The sequence below is a fragment of the Symphalangus syndactylus genome, chromosome 19 (assembly GCF_028878055.3).
Source record: "Symphalangus syndactylus isolate Jambi chromosome 19, NHGRI_mSymSyn1-v2.1_pri, whole genome shotgun sequence".
Classification (NCBI taxonomy): Eukaryota; Metazoa; Chordata; class Mammalia; order Primates; family Hylobatidae; genus Symphalangus; species Symphalangus syndactylus.
In genome coordinates this window covers 15,627,512-15,645,400 of record NC_072434.2, presented here as the reverse complement: position 1 = coordinate 15,645,400, position 17,889 = coordinate 15,627,512, and the positions used below count along the sequence as shown (strand labels likewise).

General features: G+C 38.7%; 1 protein-coding gene across 5 annotated transcripts in view; it reads left to right on the top strand.

Annotated features, from left to right (window-relative positions):
* Positions 1–17,889, top strand: part of CR2 (complement C3d receptor 2) — a 35,770-nt gene that overhangs the window by 14,183 nt on the left and 3,698 nt on the right. For 3 of the 5 annotated variants that reach the window (XR_010114678.1, XM_055234577.2, XM_055234578.2), the window contains exons 3-19: positions 146–334; positions 419–518; positions 768–850; positions 1,317–1,724; positions 2,373–2,549; positions 2,630–2,720; positions 3,057–3,133; positions 4,405–4,812; positions 5,173–5,349; positions 5,429–5,513; positions 5,837–5,919; positions 6,416–6,808; positions 7,865–8,050; positions 9,516–9,701; positions 10,863–10,886; positions 11,584–11,659; positions 17,092–17,200. Coding sequence is in view for 3 of the 5 variants with exons in the window: in XM_055234577.2 (XP_055090552.1) it covers positions 146–334; positions 419–518; positions 768–850; positions 1,317–1,724; positions 2,373–2,549; positions 2,630–2,720; positions 3,057–3,133; positions 4,405–4,812; positions 5,173–5,349; positions 5,429–5,513; positions 5,837–5,919; positions 6,416–6,808; positions 7,865–8,050; positions 9,516–9,701; positions 10,863–10,886; positions 11,584–11,659; positions 17,092–17,182 (2,834 nt within the window). In the remaining 2 variants the exon portion in view is untranslated. The remainder of the gene's footprint in view (positions 1–145; positions 335–418; positions 519–767; positions 851–1,316; positions 1,725–2,372; positions 2,550–2,629; positions 2,721–3,056; positions 3,134–4,404; positions 4,813–5,172; positions 5,350–5,428; positions 5,514–5,836; positions 5,920–6,415; positions 6,809–7,864; positions 8,051–9,515; positions 9,702–10,862; positions 10,887–11,583; positions 11,660–17,091; positions 17,201–17,889) is intronic. The other 2 variants (XR_010114679.1, XM_055234579.2) reach the window with 1 other exon arrangement.

Below are 17,889 nucleotides of genomic sequence, written 5' to 3'. Positions count from 1 at the left end.
GTGTTAGCGTATATTATGTGTGGCCCAAGACAATGTTTCTTCTTCCAATGTGGCCCAGGGAAGCCAAAAGATTGGACCCCTTTGATTCTAGATTGTGAAGGATGCATCATCTGACGGCTTTTTTTCCTGGTGTGTGTGTGTAAAGTTTTCCCTCTCAAGTGTCCAGCACTTCCTATGATCCACAATGGACATCACACAAGCGAGAATGTCAGCTCCATTGCTCCAGGATTGTCTGTGACTTACAGCTGTGAATCTGGTTACTTGCTTGTTGGAGAAAAGATCATTAACTGTTTGTCTTCGGGAAAATGGAGTGCTGTCCCCCCCACATGTGAAGGTACCCTAAATTTACTATCTATTTTAAGAACCTGGGCTGTTCTGTTATTTGCCATGCATTTCTCATCTTTGATTTGTTTTGTAGAGGCACGCTGTAAACCTCTAGGACGATTTCCCAATGGGAAGGTAAAGGAGCCTCCAATTCTCCGGGTTGGTGTAACTGCAAACTTTTTCTGTGATGAAGGGTAAGTGTCAGGATTATTTATGAGATTTAATTCATTTGGCTTGTGTGTGCATGGTATGGACTGTGAAACCTGCAGAGGGCTCCTCTGTGAGGATCTCTGGGCAGCCTGAGGTAGGGTTGTGAGAAGTAATGCTGATAAAAGGAACAGGTGCACACCGATTGAATGAACTTGTCTTGAATTGTAAGTAGAGGCTGCTGTTCTTCAGCACAAACTGCCTAATAGTTCTGAATGACAACCTTCTGTCTCCAGGTATCGACTGCAAGGCCCATCTTCTAGTCGGTGTGTAATTGCTGGACAGGGAGTTGCTTGGACCAAAATGCCAGTATGTGAAGGTAGGCTAGGCAACTATGGTCTGACAGCACTGCATTCTCAGCTTAACTAAAAGCTTTTGGTTCAGTCATTACCTTACAGACTCTTACAGAACACAGAACTCCTAGAGATCTTTAAGGATATGGTCTTCACCAAAGCATCCTTATTTTTTGTTTCCTCAAGTAAAATGGGGTTCCTAGGCTTTCCCTCCTCTGAAAGCTATGTAGACCTTCTAAGTAGGTAGCCAGACCACGTCTGTAAAGAAAATTGTGTATTTGGTAAAAGAAATCAAAGGATCAGCAGAGTACATATACTCAGGAATGAAGCTTGAGAATCATACTTCTAAATTATGTTGCTTTAGCTGCCTTGATTGATTCATTATAGATTCAGATATCACTGTCCTAGGATAGTGGTATCAAGCAGCATCTGGGGCATTCTTTGTTTTCAGTACACCTATGATTTTGTCATTTCTTTCTACAATTTCCCTAGAAATTTTTTGCCCATCACCTCCCCCTATTCTCAATGGAAGACATACAGGCAACTCACTAGCAAATGTCTCATATGGAAACACAGTCACTTACACCTGTGACCCGGACCCAGAGGAAGGAGTGAACTTCATCCTTATCGGAGAGAGCACTCTCCGTTGTACAGTTGATAGTCAGAAGACTGGGACCTGGAGTGGCCCTGCCCCACGCTGTGAACTTTCTACTTCTGCGGTTCAGTGTCCACATCCCCATGTCCTAAGAGGCCAAATAGTATCTGGGGAGAAAGATCGATATACCTATAACAACACTGTGATATTTGCTTGCATGTTTGGCTTCACCTTGAAGGGCAGCAAGCAAATCCGTTGTAATGCCCAAGGCACATGGGAGCCATCTGCACCAGTCTGTGAAAAGGGTGAGTATTCCGGTACTCAGAAAAGGTGCTTCTGATTCGTTTTCTGAAAAATTAGAAGAAGGGGTTGTGGGCTTTAAGTAGGGCCTTGTCCGGTTTATACTCCCCTCAAATCTACTAAATCTAATCAATATAAATTTTGTAGAGGGCATTCTTATCACTAGCCCCCCACCATTGCTTTATTTTGTGGGAATATGCTTGGGAAAATAAATGTTAGGAATCACTAAGTTTCCCATTTCTATAGGGGAAAAAATGAGGAGAAAAATGCTTGTTTGTCTTAATAGTGACTTCTTAAAAGAGAAGTCATTCAAACCCTCATTCCTAGGGATATATCAGAATCTCCCATAAAAAACATACAAGATGATTCCTTATGAAGGGAAGAGACAGGAGAGGAGGTGCAGCACCCAGTGGAAACTGAACAACATCTGCAGCAGCCTAAGTGCAGAAAACAATAACAACAACAACAACAACAAAAATTGGGAAATGGTGATCTAAAATTACCCAAAGCTGGTCTGCAACATATGTTCTGTATCATACAGCTGACACCAGAGTGGAATTAAAGCATGAATATCAATTTCTTTGGCTCAGTTTCTTTCTGTGGTTGTTTACTTAAGCAGTTATGTTATGTTTTGTTTTTGTCCTTTCATTTAGAATGCCAGGCCCCTCCTAACATCCTCAATGGGCAAAAGGAAGATAGACACATGGTCCGCTTTGACCCTGGAACATCTATAAAATATAGCTGTAACCCTGGCTATGTGCTGGTGGGAGAAGAATCCATACAGTGCACCTCTGAGGGAGTGTGGACAACCCCTGTACCCCGATGCAAAGGTGCCAGGCCTCAAATGTAGACGTTTTGTTAACTTTAAGATTGCCTTGAATTAAATTCTCATCCTAGTCTCTTTTCTTAGTGGCAGAGTGTGAAACTACAGAAAAGCAACTCTTGACAAAACCCCAGCACCAATTTGTTAGACCAGATGTTAACTCTTCTTGTGGTGAAGGGTGAGTGAAGGCTGACTCAGCCTGACCCAAGTCTGGTGTATCAGCACACACTGCAGGCTCTATGTAAGAGTTTGTATCAGTACACCCTGCAAGCTCTATGTAAGAGTTTGTCTCATAGGTGCTTGCCTGTCACATGGTCATGGAAGTGTCTATCATACTGTTTTTCCATGCGTGGAAATTATGCCTGTGCAATGAGAGGTTGGTGCTGATGTTGGCTACATTTTTGTTGCTATTGCTTCTTGGCCTGAAAGTAGTCAGTCTGCTTGGGAGCCCATGGCTCTTGCCTAACTTAGTGGTCACCTGATGGCAAAATGACATACATCACTCTGTCTCTAGGTACAAGTTAAGTGGGAGTGTTTATCAGGAGTGTCAAGGCACAATTCCTTGGTTTATGGAGATTCGTCTTTGTAAAGGTGAGTAGCAAAAATGATATAGGAGCTGAAATAATGTGAGATCCATACATTTCCTGGGAGATTTTTGTTTTGGGACATGTTATGGGAATTAGAGTATTAGATTCTGTTCTCTTAATTTTGCCAATAGTTATGGTTGCACAATTTTGCCATGTCTTTCTTTTGCTACCTTTTTCTTCATCAATAACTTAAATGTACTTGGTTACTGATTCTATTTTGTGGTTTATGATTATGGGAATAATGACAGCAGTGAGTATATGAGCCACCATCTTAATTTTGGGTATACCACAGTTTAGTGGAGAGAGTAAGGGATAGGTGTCAGATCTGAATTCACATTCTGTCTCTACTGCTTACTAGTGTGAGACCTTGGACCACTTGTACAACTCCTCTGAAACCCTAGCCTCTCTTCTGTAAAGTTTGCATAAGACTACAGACTAGGAAGTCCAGAGAGTGTAAATAAAAAGTAAAAATTACTGGGCGCAGTGGCTCACGCCTGTAATCCCAGCACTTTGAGAGGCTGAGGGGGGCAGATCACAAGGTCAGGAGATCAAGACCATCCTGGTTAACATGGCAAAACCCCGTCTCTACTAAAAATACAAAAAATTAGCTGGGCATGGTGGCATGCACCTGTGGTCCCAGCTACTTGGGAGACTGAGGCAGGAGAATCGATTGAACCCGGGAGGTGGGGATTGCAGTGAGCTGAGATCGCACCATTGCACTCCAGCCTAGGCAACAGAGTGAGATTCCGTCTCGAAAAAAAAGTAAAAAGAAATTTAAAAAATTTAAAAAACCCTACAGACTTCAAATTATTCAAATTAAATTGTACTATTGCTACTTTGTGGATGAGGAAACTGCCTATCACAAAGTAGGCACTCATTCAACAATAAGTTTTCTCAGCTAACCACATAAACCATCATATCACCTCAGCACAGAATAACAAAGAAAGCATAATTCTATTACCCTGTGTCTTTTATTCTCCTATTGCCTAGTTAAAAAGAATCCTTCTTTTAATTAGCAATTTACTACTGGGCCTAACTAACTCATAATATGATATTGATCAACCACATTCACTTTTAATAAAGATTTTCTTTCCTATGAAATGTGTTTAAATTGAATTTTACATACTTAATGAGCTTTCACACAACTCACATCATGAAAATGTACCCATACCATCCAGGAAACAACAGATCCATAACCAGCTTCATTTGGTAGTTCTTTGTTCTTTGGCATCTAATACAGGAACTCCATTCTACGGTATCTTTTCATCTCCCTAGAAATCACCTGCCCACCACCCCCTGTTATCTACAATGGGACACACACCGGGAGTTCCTTAGAAGATTTTCCATATGGAACCACGGTCACTTACACATGTAACCCCGGGCCAGAAAGAGGAGTGGAATTCAGCCTCATTGGAGAGAGCACCATCCGTTGTACAAGCAATGATCAAGAAAGAGGCACATGGAGTGGCCTTGCTCCCCTATGTAAACTTTCCCTCCTTCCTGTCCAGTGCTCACATGTCCGTATTGCAAATGGACGCAAGATATCTGGCAAGGAAGGCCCATATTTCTACAATGACACTGTGACATTCGAGTGTTATGGTGGATTTACTTTGAAGGGCAGTAGTCAGATTCGTTGCAAAGCTGATAACACCTGGGATCCTGAAATACCAGTTTGTGAAAAAGGTAAAAACCCAATAAGGGGGAAAAAAGGAGAGATTTACTTAATTATTCTTGTTTATTATCTCCCACCCAAAACTGCCTCATGGAAAGAGGCAAGAGGGGCACAGATTACTTTCCATTTCTTCCATCCTATAATAGATGTTCTCTGTGTGTGTGCATGCAAATACCCTCTTGGATCTGGGATCTATTCAGGGTAGATAATGAGAGAGCCTTTTTAAAGAGCAAACAGCATTCAGTAGTGAATTTGAGCTTCATGATCTTTGGCATCAGAGTTTCAGACCGTCTGTCCAATGTTGTGCACTTAGTGTTCTTGAGTAGAAATTCCTCTGTGTTGGTATTTATGTAGGGAGTTTTTCTCTTCAGGCTGCCAGCCACCTCCTGGGCTCCACCATGGTCATCATACAGGTGGAAATACGGTCTTCTTTGTCTCTGGGATGACTGTAGACTACACTTGTGACCCTGGCTACTTGCTTGTGGGAAACAAATCCATTCACTGTATGCCTTCAGGAAATTGGAGTCCTTCTGCCCCACGGTGTGAAGGTACTTTCAGTTCCAGAGTTGTCCTTCTCTTTGATATGAGACATCTATAAATACTGTAATTCCATCCTTGCTTCTCCAGAAACATGCCAGCCTGTGAGAGAGGATCTTCAAGAACTTCCAGTTGGTTCACATGTGGAGCTAGTTAATACGTCCTGCCAAGATGGGTGAGTATGAAGTGGTCTATTCTGAGAAAAGGTCTCAACCTTGTTTTGTGGATTAACTCGACCTTCAACTTGTCTTGGTGGCATCCTTTAGAGGCTCCTCATTGTCACATGCATGGAGAATATGAGGTTCCAATGGCCTAACTAGCAACTCTGACTCTTCAGTCCTCTCTTGACATGGAAAGGGCTTGCTTAACTCAAAAGTGGTTTTTTTACTTGGAGAACCTAGAATTTCAACTCCTCTCTGCCAAAGTTCTTATTTGCATGTGGTTTAAAGAGATATGATATTGGGAACAGGAAATGCATTATAATCTGTCTCTCTGTAGGTACCGGTTGACTGGACATGCTTATCAGATGTGTCAAGATGCTGAAAATGGAATTTGGTTCAGAAAGATTCCACTTTGTAAAGGCAAGTTAGAAAAAATAGAAGCCTGACCATAGTAATGGAGGATTAGAGAGGGCAGGCCACTGAAGAATTTGTTTACTGCTGCTTCAGCAGTCTTAGGCGTCTCCCTCATTGGAGGTTAGATAAGAAGAATCTTATGGTGTTGGTCAGCGTTGACACTGAGAAACAACATTGTCAAGTAGGAACTATTTTCCATGCATCTGCTAATTTTGCTAACAATAACAAAATATATAGCCCATATTCCTAGGTCATGGGAACACAGCTGTATTTCTTTCTTCCTTCACACTTTATTTTCTGAATTTTAATGGAGTATATAGTACTCATATAATCACATTTAATAAAGCTGTTTTTTTAAAAAAGCATAATCCATATTCCAAAATTTAAGTTATTTTCTAGTTATGTGAAATATATGCAGTTGCGTATTGTCATTTGTACCTGAATGAAGACCGCTCACCTTGAGGTACTAGCTGAAGTAGAACTCCCTAAATCTCTTCTGCAGTTATTCACTGTCACCCTCCACCAGTGATTGCCAATGGGAAGCACACAGGCATGATGGCAGAAAACTTTCTATATGGAAATGAAGTCTCTTATGAATGTGACCAAGGATTCTATCTCCTGGGAGAGAAAAAATTGCAGTGCAGAAGTGATTCTAAAGGACATGGATCTTGGAGCGGGCCTTCCCCACAGTGCTTACGATCTCCTCCTGTGACTCGCTGCCCTAACCCAGAAGTCAAACATGGGTACAAGCTCGATAAAACGCATTCTGCATATTCCCACAATGACATAGTGTATGTTGACTGCAATCCCGGCTTCATAATGAATGGTAGTCGTGTGATTAGGTGTCATACTGATAATACATGGGTGCCAGGTGTGCCAACTTGTATCAAAAAAGGTAAGATACTTGGAAGGGATAAATTATGGGATGTTGTACAGAATAAAGAAAAAAGGTTTTGAATCTGCGCTTGACATTCTGCCTAAAGAAAGGCATCCAAGAGCTAAGGCAGTTACATTGTTTTACAAGATATCTGCCTTTTCCTATCTTCTCACTTGATTGTTTGTTTTCTCTTTCCTTTCTCAGTGTATTGAGCAATAAATAGTACATGAAAGGATAATGGCTAACTTCCAAATTGATAGCGTCTCCAAAATTGTTATTGTTATGACTTTAATATAAGAAAAATGCACATACATTTTTGGCAAATGTTTGGCAGTAATATTGCTAATAATTTGATATTTAAGGCTATGTTGCCAGCCAGAAAGAGAACTTTGGGTGTTCTGGAGAATTAATTGGCCCTCCAACCCATTGAGTTGTCTTTCTTGTAATTGTAGTTATCATTTGGCAGCCTTATTCCTGTCCGTGTCTCCTTCCTATCTACAGCAGAGGCTGCTGATTGGCAACCCGAGAACTGGAATTCAGCTCCACAGAATGGTTGTCTTTGGCCAGCACAGTAATCTTAGGTGAAACCCATCTTCAGTTTAAGATAAATAGTGAGCTGGTGAGCCACGAGAGCCCCCTTTGCTTCCCAGCAAGGCACCAGTAACTTGAGCTGAGCAGTGGCTGCCACTTTTAGAAGGACAGGGGCTCTCTGACTTGTCGTATCTGGTGGCTTCACTTTCTAGCTCTCGTAGACATTTGAAGGTGTAACCATGTGTGCTATTTAAAAGGAAAAGAAAAGAAAACTGTTGGCTGATGGATTACCATTGTGAACTGTATCCATTAATGTTTCATTATCTTATTTTTTAACACTTTTCTTCAAATCATATTGGCTATCAGTAGGAAATGCAAATCTCCATCCAGTGTTGCTGGTCTGGGTGGAATGAATGAATGTTTTTGGATACCAGTTAGTTGGCTTGTTGCTTCTGGCCTTCCTGTATCACTATCACCCAGAGATAGTGCAGGCTATGTGTTCCTCTGTGCTGAGTTAAAGACCCTTTCTTATTGGTGCCTAAGCCTTCATAGGGTGTCAACATCCGCCTAAGACCCCCAACGGGAACCATACTGGTGGAAACATAGCCCGGTTTTCCCCTGGAATGTCAATCCTGTACAGCTGCGACCAAGGCTACCTACTGGTGGGAGAGGCACTCCTTCTTTGCACACATGACGGAACCTGGAGCCAACCCGCCCCTCATTGTAAAGGTGCTTTGCCTATTTTTTAATTCTTATTTTTATATCAAATTTGTGCCAAATAGATATATTCAGTTGGGTACTTTCAACTTAAAATAGCCAAAGAAATGAATTAACTGCCTCATTACATTAAATGCTTTAATTAGATTAATATAGTCATTAATCTAAATATCTCAAAATAAGAAAAAATGTCTCAGGCTGTAGTCTATCTGGTGAATGACCACTTATGTAGTCATTTACACATAGAAAGTTGGAGTTATGTCTGTAAATTAAACAACCAAAGCACAGATTGTATTTACACACTGTAGTTACAGTTAAGTGTGTATTTGATAAAGTACCAATAAAAAGCACAGCAATCTTTTGAGAATATTTACTGAGTGTTGGTGGGATTATGGGTACATTTTTAATAAAAGTTTCAGAAAGTCATTTTCATTATCATAAACAGTGCATATGAAATATGACCAGTAAATTAGTATCTAGTATTTGTTGAACGCTTTTTACTCTATGCCGGACACTGTGCACAGCACCTTACATGCATTATTTCATTTAGTTTTCATGAGAGCCACTTGAGGTTGGTGCCATGATTATTCCTGTTTTATAGATGAGGTTTCAGTAGCATGGAGAGATTTGGAACTTACCCAAAGTCACACATCTAGAAAGTACTAGAGCCAGGCTTCAAATCCAAGATCTCACTGTGTTAATCCATTCTCACACTGCTAATAAAGACATATCCGAAACTGGGTAATTTATAAAGGAAAGAGGTTTAATGGAATCACAGTTCCACATGGCTGGGGAAGCCTCACAATCATGGCGGAAGGTGAAGGAGGAGCAAAGGCACATCTGACATGATGGCAGGCAAGAGAGCATGTGCAGGAAAACTGTCCTTTATAAACCATCAGATCTCATGAGACTTATTTACTATCACAAAAACAACACAGGAAACCCCACCCCCATGATCCAATGACCTCTCACCAGGTCCCTCCCATGACACATGGGGATTATGGGAACTACAATTCAACATGAGATTTGAGTGGGGACACAGCCAAACCATATCACTCACACTATTGATGACTACACTGAAAAGAAGAAAGAAATGAGAAAGCATGCACATGTATGAAGAATTAGAGAGTAAAACTAGAAGCAGAAAAAAAAACAGTAATACAGAATGCTTCATAATATTACCCATTCAGCCCTCACCATTTCTCCAAGAGCCATTAAAATTATCCATCACTGTTTGGATAGAAACTGAAGCAAAAAACGAAAATATAATCTTGCTTAAATTACCCAAAGGTTATTGAGATAGAGGGCTGACAGTAAAAGATTGTGTGTAGGATATTGTCTTATCCTGTTTCAGTGCAGCTTTCCTTACTGAGAGTGAAACAGATTGGTTTTATAAATCTTTCTATTAAGGGAAATCTCTGCTTTCTTGGTAAAAGGCCAAAATATGACTGCTTGAATTAGATTTCTTTAATTTCAGAGGTAAACTGTAGCTCACCAGCAGATATGGATGGAATCCAGAAAGGGCTGGAACCAAGGAAAATGTATCAGTATGGAGCTGTTGTAACTCTCGAGTGTGAAGATGGGTACGTGCTGGAAGGCAGTCCCCAGAGCCAGTGCCAATCGGATCACCAATGGAACCCTCCCCTGGCGGTTTGCAGATCCCGTAAGTACCAAGGGCTTCACCACTGCTTGTAACTGGCTAACGGAGAGAAGAGAGTAAGGGTTTCCCTCAATGTGGAGAGTCCTGGGTTTTAAATTGACATAGGTTTGTGACCAGTTGTATAATTACAGAGGAACTTGAAGTCAGTGGTCTATTCTAGAAAAAGCACAGCTTGGCCAGGTCTGTGACTCCTGCCTGTGATACCAGAATTTTGAGAGGCTGAGGCAGGAGGATTGCCTGAGCCTAGGAGTTTAAGACCAGCCTGGGCAATGTAGTGAGACTTGGTCTCTACCAAAAAAAAAAAAAATAGCCAGGCATGGAGGTGTGCACCTGTGGCCCCAGCTACTCGGGAAGCTGAGATGGGAGGATCACTTCAGCCCAGGAGGTCAAAGCTGCAGTGAACTGTGATTGCACCACTGCACTCTAGCCTGGGCGATAGAGTAAGACCCTGTCAAAAAAAAAAAAAAACTAAGGAATAAAATAAAAAAGAAAAAGGAAAAGAAAAAACACAGCTTCCTTAGGATGGGGAAAGTGAAGAAAAGAAAATAGAGAGAAACACTAATTTAAAAGGATCAAAAATGTGAAACAAGCAACCTGACATTTTGAAAGGAGTTGCTGTATAGACCATCCTACGTGCTGAATCGGAGTTAATGAGTGCTTACAATTTGACAGGGAACTCCAGAAATAGGTTAAATAACTAGTTGTTACGGTTAATATTTGCATTCTAACCTGAGAAATATCTGATTATAAAGTTGAGTATATTGGTTTTGTCATTGGTGAACTCCCCCAATCTACTTAGAGTGAAAAAAAAAAAAGGCCAGTGAGTTGTTACGTAAGAAACAAGTGGGATAACTCAAGGTTCCAATACATCTTTTTTATCTGTTGTTTTTTGTTTTTGTTTTTGTTTTTAAAATAGACACAAGGTCTCACTATGTTGCCCAGGTTGATCTCAAACTCCTGAGCTCAAGTGATCTTCCCACCTTGGCCTCTCAAAGTGCTAGGATTACAGGCATGTGCCACTGTGCCTGGCCCCAATACATCTTTTAAATCGACTTGGAAGGGAGTTAGAGTGTTGATTTCTGGGACATTACCATGAAACGTGGGGCTACATTGAATTATGACACTATACTGATAATCATTTTCATGATTTTGTACTATTTTTAGGTTCACTTGCTCCTGTCCTTTGTGGTAAGTCTTCTTAAATACTTGAAGAAAAGCTCTTATAATATTTTTTTAAAATATGTAATGCTAGAGGTCCTATATCCTATCTGATGATATATTTAACTCATAGGGAATGTTCTCTTTTTGGTGTTTTAAAGATACTTCAATGTACATGTCACATTACAAAATGTCACTTTGGTGTAGAGTTGGATAAATTATTTGAACAGCCAGCTCTTTCTTCTTTTTAAATTGATATTTTAGTTTTTATTAACTGTTGGTGTTTGGCTTGATTTGGTCTATTGAAATAGGCAGGCTTCTTCTGCTGTAGCAAAATATGTTTCACAGCTGAGAGTTAAATGTTGTTATGCAAAATTGTAAGAACCTGGTGTCCTGTGCTCCTAATTTCTATTCTTGAGATTTCTCTCGTCACCTCAGTGACAAGATTGTTACTAATAAAACAAAAAGGAACAGAAAAACTTAATGGAAAGTTACTGGAACCTTGTGGTCATGCGCTTGGTGCTTTAGATTAAACGTGGACTGGATCAAATTAGAAAAACCTTAAGCTCAACTATGATTATTCAGGAATTCAGCATTTATGTCCAAGAAGAGTTAAGTATGAGTCACATAACATTTTCCCCACCACTAGCAATAGGCCCTACAATCGGTCAGAATAATGTAGGTGATAGTCTTCTGGCATTTGATACTTGCTGGATTTTTCTTCTAGGTATTACTGCGGGTTTGATACTTCTTATCTTCTTGATTGTTGTTACCTTATACATGATATCAAAACACAGAGAACGGTAAGTTCAAATGCAAATACATGCTTGACCAACATGCACAAATGGTTTTGGCTTCTTGTCTGAAACTAAACACAGAAGCACAAGTTATGTGAAATAAATACTGCAATGTGATAACTAAATGAAGTATCTCGTGCTATACAAAAGGAAGCCCTTTCTGTAGGACTTAAGAGATATCAAACACTTAGCTTATTTTATTGAACGATGTTTATTCAGATAGTTCAGATAGTATATTGTAAATAAATCTAGAGAATAGGAAAAAAATCCCAGTCGGAACAACTGCAAATATTTTGGTGTATTCCTACCCGATCTTTTTCGTATATTTTTTCTATCTTTAAACTGAAATTTTGTCATTTTCATCCTCTGTCTTGATTTTTTTCATTTAGACTCATGTTTATATTTTTATGTCTTTAAGTCATGTTTTCAGTTACTAAATAGCATATTATTCTACTCTGTGTATTTATGTATGTATTTATGTGTTTTAGGTTCCTTCCAAATTTACTTTAATAATATATAAAGATAGGAGTAACATCTTTGGCTAAACCTTTTTTCATACCCACTTATTTCCTTAGAATAGATTTCTAGAATTACTAAAGATAAGTGCATGAGCATTTAATATACTTGATAACTATTGTCAGATGACTTGCCAGAAAGTTTGTTCTTAGTAATAGTTAATGTACCTGGATATGTTGTGTTTCTCAACCCCTTTTCCTGCTTCATTGATTTGCCTGTTCCATTACAAACCACTTTGTGTTGAATTAATACCTTTATGTTATTATATCTGGTAAGGCAAGAATTCACACTACAATTTTATAGGACTTTCCTCAATATTCTCTTCTGTTTGTTCCTATAGGTGATTTTTAGAATCATTTGTAATTTCAAAAAACAATTGTGATTACATTTAAGTCTATAGATTAATTTGTTAGAAATTGGCATCTTTTCTGTAATGTCTTCTCATTTAGAAACATACTAGGTCTTTCCATTTGATCAAGTAATCTTTTCTCTCCCTTAGTCATTTTCATGATTACTTAATATTAACTGTATTACTACATTTCTATGTTTTGGTATGTTATGTTTTCTTATCCAGAAATTAGATACATTTTTACATATTATTTTTAATTATTTTTAAACATCTGAATCCATTAGGAATTTATTTTATGGTATGGTAGTTGAAGTAAACCCACTTGTACTTTTTTTCCCTATATATTCAATTTTTTCAAAACCTGTTTTGAGTAAACCATCCCTTCACCATTGGTTCATAGTTTTCTTTATTAGATGAAGCATGCCTATTCAATTCTTATGTACACTGGGGCTTATGTCAGAGATATCTGACATAGATATGCAAGATAGATTATATTCCACTGATCGGCCTGTCTCTATGAGCCAGAGCTACTCTATTAATAAATGTAGCTTTATAATAGCTTTTTCCGAGATATGTTTCCCCACTTTAAAACTATTTTGAAATTTTCTTCTATTTATTTTTGCAGATAGGCTATAGAATTATTTGCAAGACAACTACACCTTCCATACCCTAGAAAAATAAAATGTTAGATCATTGATAGGAAGTGCCTTAAACCTACGTATTTATTTGGGAAGAACTGACCTCTTCATGATATTCACAATTTCCTTCCAGAAATACCAGATGACTAATTATTCAGATGTTTTGTTATATCTCAGTTAAAATTTATTACCTTATATAAGCTACATAGACATAAAAGTATCTTATTGCTTTATAAATAGTATCATTTGTGGTTATGTCTTATAAGTAATTACAAATGATATCTAGGAAAGTCTATCTTTATACAGTCATTAATTCTAATAGCTTTTCAGTGAGTTACCCAGTCATCTAAGTAGAAAACTATATTTTCTACCAATTATTATTATTGGTAGAAATAATTTCTACCTCATATCTACTGATTATACATTTTCATTTATTTGTTTTTGTCTCATTTCACTGAGAACAATTTCAAGGAAAATCTTCAGTGATATTAGGGAATATTGGCATATTTTAACCTTTATTTTTAATATAAAGCCTCCAGTGTTTTATCACTAAAAATGATACTGCATCCTTTTTTCTTTTCTATGTTACAAAAAGTGTATTTCTAGTCATAAAAGTTGTTTTTCCCTATTTAAAATCACTGAAAAGTCTTGTTTCCCTTCTTTAAACGTATCTTTTATATCACTATAAATATTTGCATAAGTTTTTAAAATACAAAAGTAAATATGCTTGTTGTAGCAAATTAAATAGTTTATAAAGAAACTGAATAGTCTCTTCCACTGCACAACTGCTGGTGCCTTCAAGTCCAACATATTAAGTTGGTGGATGTCAGCAATTTGCTGTAGATACTTTCATATGTTGCTCTATCTAGTATATACATGCATGGCTTTTAAAACATTTGAGCAGTAATGTTAGAGAAATAGAAGTCATGTGAAAAGAGGAATGACCACGTCCGTTCATTCTTTTCTTACACAACAACGGCTGAGTGCCTACTATGTCTTAGCACTATACTAGGCTAGAATCACACAGCCTAGTAGCATATGGCCTCTGTCACCAAGGAGGTCACAGCCTGGTAAAGGAGGACAAGCATGTCGCTAAACAAGTACCATAAAATAATGTCGCCATGGTGGATCATATGATATTTGGTGAGGATGCAAAGCAAATGGTCAATATTTGGGAGTTTTAATCAGGAAAAGTTTCAACGTGGAAGAGATGTTTCAGGTGAGCCTCAAGAGAGTGTAGACAAGGAGAGAAAGGCATTCCAGACAGAAAGAGCAGTTTGAATAAAGGCCCAGAGGCTTGGCTTTCCATTATGTATTGTGAGAACTACATAACCCATTTGAAATGGCTAGGAAATAGTGTGTGTATGATGGTGATTGAAGGCAAAAGTGGCATAGCTTTAGGTGGAGGCATGCCATTAAATAAAAAAAAACAAAAAACCCTGACACATAAATCTTGTGGAAGCTACAGAATACTGATATGTGCAAAGGATACATTTTTAGCAAAGCATACCCTCGGGTGTTGGCCTCGGAAGTTATGTGTGCATAGGTTTGTGACTCTTTGTACGTGTTAGTGGTAGGGCGGATAATCCAATGAAGTCTTACCAACTCTCAGGTAGCTCCGAGTGGGGAGATGACCAAGTCATGCCACCTAAAACATGTCACCAAAAAGCTCCAGCAAAATTTCTTTCGCGTGCCAAGTCCCCTGGATCTATCATTTACCCTGCCACCAGTGCCATCTGATGCCATGGCTCAGTTATGTAATTCCTAGAATAGGCTCAGACATGAAGGGTTTGCACTGAAACTATATACTGAGGGTATCTACAAACCCGGGCAGTTTGTTCTAGGCTGGAGGCGGGAGGGTGAGGCCTGCCTATGGGGTTCTGGCTGTGCTGTACAGTTAGCGTGTACTTAGAGTGTAGAGTTTACCAGAGTGTGTACCACACAACTCTGCTTTCATGAATGACTTCAGAAAAAAAGGGTGTTCTATGGCAAATAAGATTTGGACATACTGCACACTGTATTTTTTTCTTATGGAGAATCACAAGGACCATAAGAATATTTAATAAGAGGTTCTTTGCTATCAAGAGGACAGGATTTCCAGGACTTGGTGACATGCTGGATGTGGGGAGAAGGAGGCACATAGAATGGCTCACATGAAGGCGATGAGGTGGACTCCTTGACTCACTAAAAGAGGAGAGGGGCAGGTTTGTGGGGGAAGATGAGGAGTTTGGTTCTGACCTGGTACTCTGAGGTACTCATGATTTAGGACTTGGGAGAAGGGTCTGGACTCGGGTGGGTGACGCTTAAATCACAGTGGAAGCTGTGGGACCAAAAAGAACAGAATAGATAAAAATTGGGTTGAGAACAGCCCTCAGAAGAACAGTAATGTTCAAAAGGTAGAAAGTGAAGGAAGAGAGGCAGAGGGAAAACTAGGAGAGAGTAGTGTCACAGAATTCAAGGAGAAAAGGGTCTCAAAAAAATAGGGATGTCATTTGCAGGGCCTTCCTCATAGGAAGTCACAAGGTAATTTCAGCCAAGAGTAATTAGAAACGTAAATACATAGAAAATACAGTCTCTGTCTCTTTCCTTCATGCTGCTGAGTTTGCTATCAGAGCAATGCATGTGTATAAAAATTTGCAAATTTGGGGAATGCTTACAAGTGCAAATAATTTATAATATTCCAGTCTAATTATTGTTTATTAATATGATTATATCATGTACTATACTTAAGTGCCTCAACTGATATGAACCAAACATACCTGTTTAACCAGATTCCTAGTTGTCATTCATTTGTTTTATTTCCATTTGCTAACCCACTTCAATTGATTTTCCAATAATTGATATAGATATTTGAATGGCCTGAAATGCTTTTTGTAAATGAGATGAGTAATCATTTAAAAATGAATGTCTAGTGACAATATTAAATATTTTGAAAAGCCATCTAAACACTTGAAAGATACTACGCTATTCTTTTCTAGTCATCTAAGGTATTGTAACAAAGCTTAAATCTCACATTGACCTACAAATTACTGTTTTATAGTCTTCTTAACGTATCTCCTATACACGGAACTCTTCAATATTGTAGTGAGTGACATGCTGTCAGTGTCCTTAGCAGTATTCTTTCTTCCCCAGTAATTTTGTATTATGTTATTTTAGAGCTCTACATGGTAGTATAATCACATTTTATTGTCTTTTAGTAATTCTGGCAAAGTGGTTTTAGAAGCACAATGAAATACGTGTGCTTTCGAAGAAGGAAAGTAAAAACATTCTCTTCAAACTCGTTTAAAGCTTTTAAGTTAGACTAGAAGATTGAGTCCCAAAAGGGTATAGTTGTGATCAGATTCTAAAATAAGAACTTATTTTTGCTTCTTTTCTTCAATTTGGAAGTTGTAGTTGTTAGTCATTAAGCGTCCTGGATCCTAGGGTAAAGGTGCCTAGTGTCAGCCTCTGACTTGAACACTTATAAGCCTAGATCATTAATTTTTTATGTGCCTTTCCAAAAAAATGGAGTTACAGTGTTTACACTTCATGGGATAAAAACAATAAAAATGAAATAATCACAGAAAACCAAACACTGTATGTTCTCACTTGTAAGTGAAGGTTGAACAGTGAACACATGTGGGCACAAGGAGGGAAACATCACACACTGGGGCCTTTCACAGGGTTGGGGGCTTGGAGGGGACAGCATTAGGAGAAATACCTAATGTATATGATGGGTTGATGGGTGTAGCAAACCACCGTGGCACATGTATACCTATGTAACAAACCTGCACATTCTGCACATGTACCCCAGAACTTACAGTATAATTTAAAAAAATGAAACCATCCACAAAAGTACTTACCATGTGTTGGGAATTATGGAAAGCAAACAACTGCTACATTGAAACGTAGTCAATGAGTAAAGATATTACTTTTTTCTTTCTTCTTCTGTTTAGCAATTATTATACAAATACAAGCCAGAAAGAAGCTTTTCATTTAGAAGCACGAGAAGTATATTCTGTTGATCCATACAACCCAGCAAGCTGATCAGAAGACAAACTGGTGGTATGTAATGAAATGGAAATATTAGTTTACATATAAAATTTCCTTCAACTTGTATTTATCAATAAGCAAAGCATTCATGGTGTATATACATGCTTCTTACTATTGCACAAGTCTTCAGTAATCATGCATAGCAATTGTTCATTTACCTACTTCATTTTGCCAACTAATGTTCCAATTTTTTAATCCATTCATCCATTCAACAAATATTAAACTAAATAGCAAAACAACTAAGAATAAAATAAATAAGATGATAAGCATTATATAGAGACATAATAAAGCAGGCAAGGGGGATAAAGAGAACAGGGTGGTCGCAAGGGAAGCTCTTACTAAGAGAATGTCATTTGAGAAAAAACTCAAGGGAAGTAAAGAGCCAGGGCCGGCCATGGTGGCTCACGCCTGTAATCCCAGCACTTTGGGAGGCTGAGGCGGGCAGATCACTCAAGGTCAAGAGTTTGAGACCAGTCTGTTCAACATGGTAAAACCCCGTCTCTACTAAAAATACAAAAATTAGCCAAGCGTGGTGGTGTGCACCTGTGGTCCCAGCTACTCAGGAGGCTGAGGCAGGAGAATCACTTGAGCCTAGGAGGTGGAGGTTGCAGTGAGCCAAGACTGTGCCACTGTACCCCAGCCTGGACAACAGAGCAAGACTGCATCTCAAAAAAAAAAAAAAAAAAAAAAGCCAGCCAAGT